The sequence below is a fragment of the Bactrocera latifrons genome, unplaced genomic scaffold (assembly GCF_001853355.1).
Source record: "Bactrocera latifrons isolate USDA-ARS-PBARC rearing strain unplaced genomic scaffold, ASM185335v1 scaffold_300, whole genome shotgun sequence".
Classification (NCBI taxonomy): domain Eukaryota; kingdom Metazoa; phylum Arthropoda; class Insecta; order Diptera; family Tephritidae; genus Bactrocera; species Bactrocera latifrons.
The window spans coordinates 253,575-254,640 of NW_017536631.1; the positions used below are offsets into that span (position 1 = coordinate 253,575).

Here is a 1,066-nt window from a genome sequence, read left to right on the forward strand (position 1 = left end):
AAAGTGATGTTTTCAATACGTTCAATTTCATTGGTATGGCCTAATACCCAGAAAATAAATATATTTTACCCTACATTGTTATTCATCATTGTAATATAATATGATGAATATAATTTTTCTCAGTTTAATGCAGTATATTCGCATATATATATGTATGTACATACAAAGGTACGTATATCAAAGATATACATTCATATATACAAGTATACATCCATATGAGAGAGTTAAATTTTTTCAAACTGATTCTTTATATTAATAGTAGCTGAACAGGAATGTTAAGGTTTGAGCAAGTTTCAAACTGTATTCATTACGAAATAAGGAAAATATAAGAAAAGAAGAATGTACATATGTACATATATTCACACGTGAATGCATGCTTTGCTGTAATCCTTCATATATCTAAATATATAAGCACTACACCTCGAGTATATCAGAGATCGCAAGGAGGTAATAATAAAACAAAAGCGCTAATTAAGTAAACTAAAAGCTTAACTGTCATATTTAATCTTACCCATTCGAGCTGCAGGTGCAGCCGTTTTCGAATCCGGGTCAGTTGCTGATGGTATGGTGTTTTCATAATTGGCGAGTGAAGATATAAATGTTGATACGTGTGGTCTGGTGTCCAATTCATCGTCATAAAGGTATAAGTTGGCATCGATGTTAGATTTCTCATTATTTTGCTCTACTTGAGTATTATCGCAAGGATCTTAATACAATATAAAAAAATAAATTAGAATTCAAAGGATTAGCATTTGAAAAAAGTTTAATGAAGTATTTGATGGTCAAATATATATGTGTATATAAATGTGCGCACATGTGAATAAGTTCAAGATTATATAACAATATGTGGAATTTGGGACCAGGATCGTATCTTTATTGCCTTCTTATCGATGATATCATGCACTCATCTCAAATTATGATTGAACCTTTTCTCAACACTGTAGCTATTTGTTGTTATTTTGTTTTTTGATGTAAAAAATATTCAAATTATACTTACTTGAATATTTAATACATGCCTTTGACTTGAATACAATTATTTTATATATGAATTGTATGAATTATTTTG

At 29.1% G+C, this 1,066-nt stretch overlaps 1 protein-coding gene across 1 annotated transcript in view; it reads right to left on the reverse strand.

Annotated features, from left to right (window-relative positions):
- LOC108970566 (solute carrier family 12 member 6) overlaps positions 1-706 on the reverse strand; it is a gene marked incomplete at its 5' end in the record, with an annotated part of 10,202 nt that extends 9,496 nt beyond the window's left edge. The window contains 1 exon segment of the mRNA XM_018936025.1: positions 512-706. Coding sequence (XP_018791570.1) covers positions 512-706 — 195 coding nt within the window.
- Positions 707-1,066: the final 360 nt, after the last annotated feature.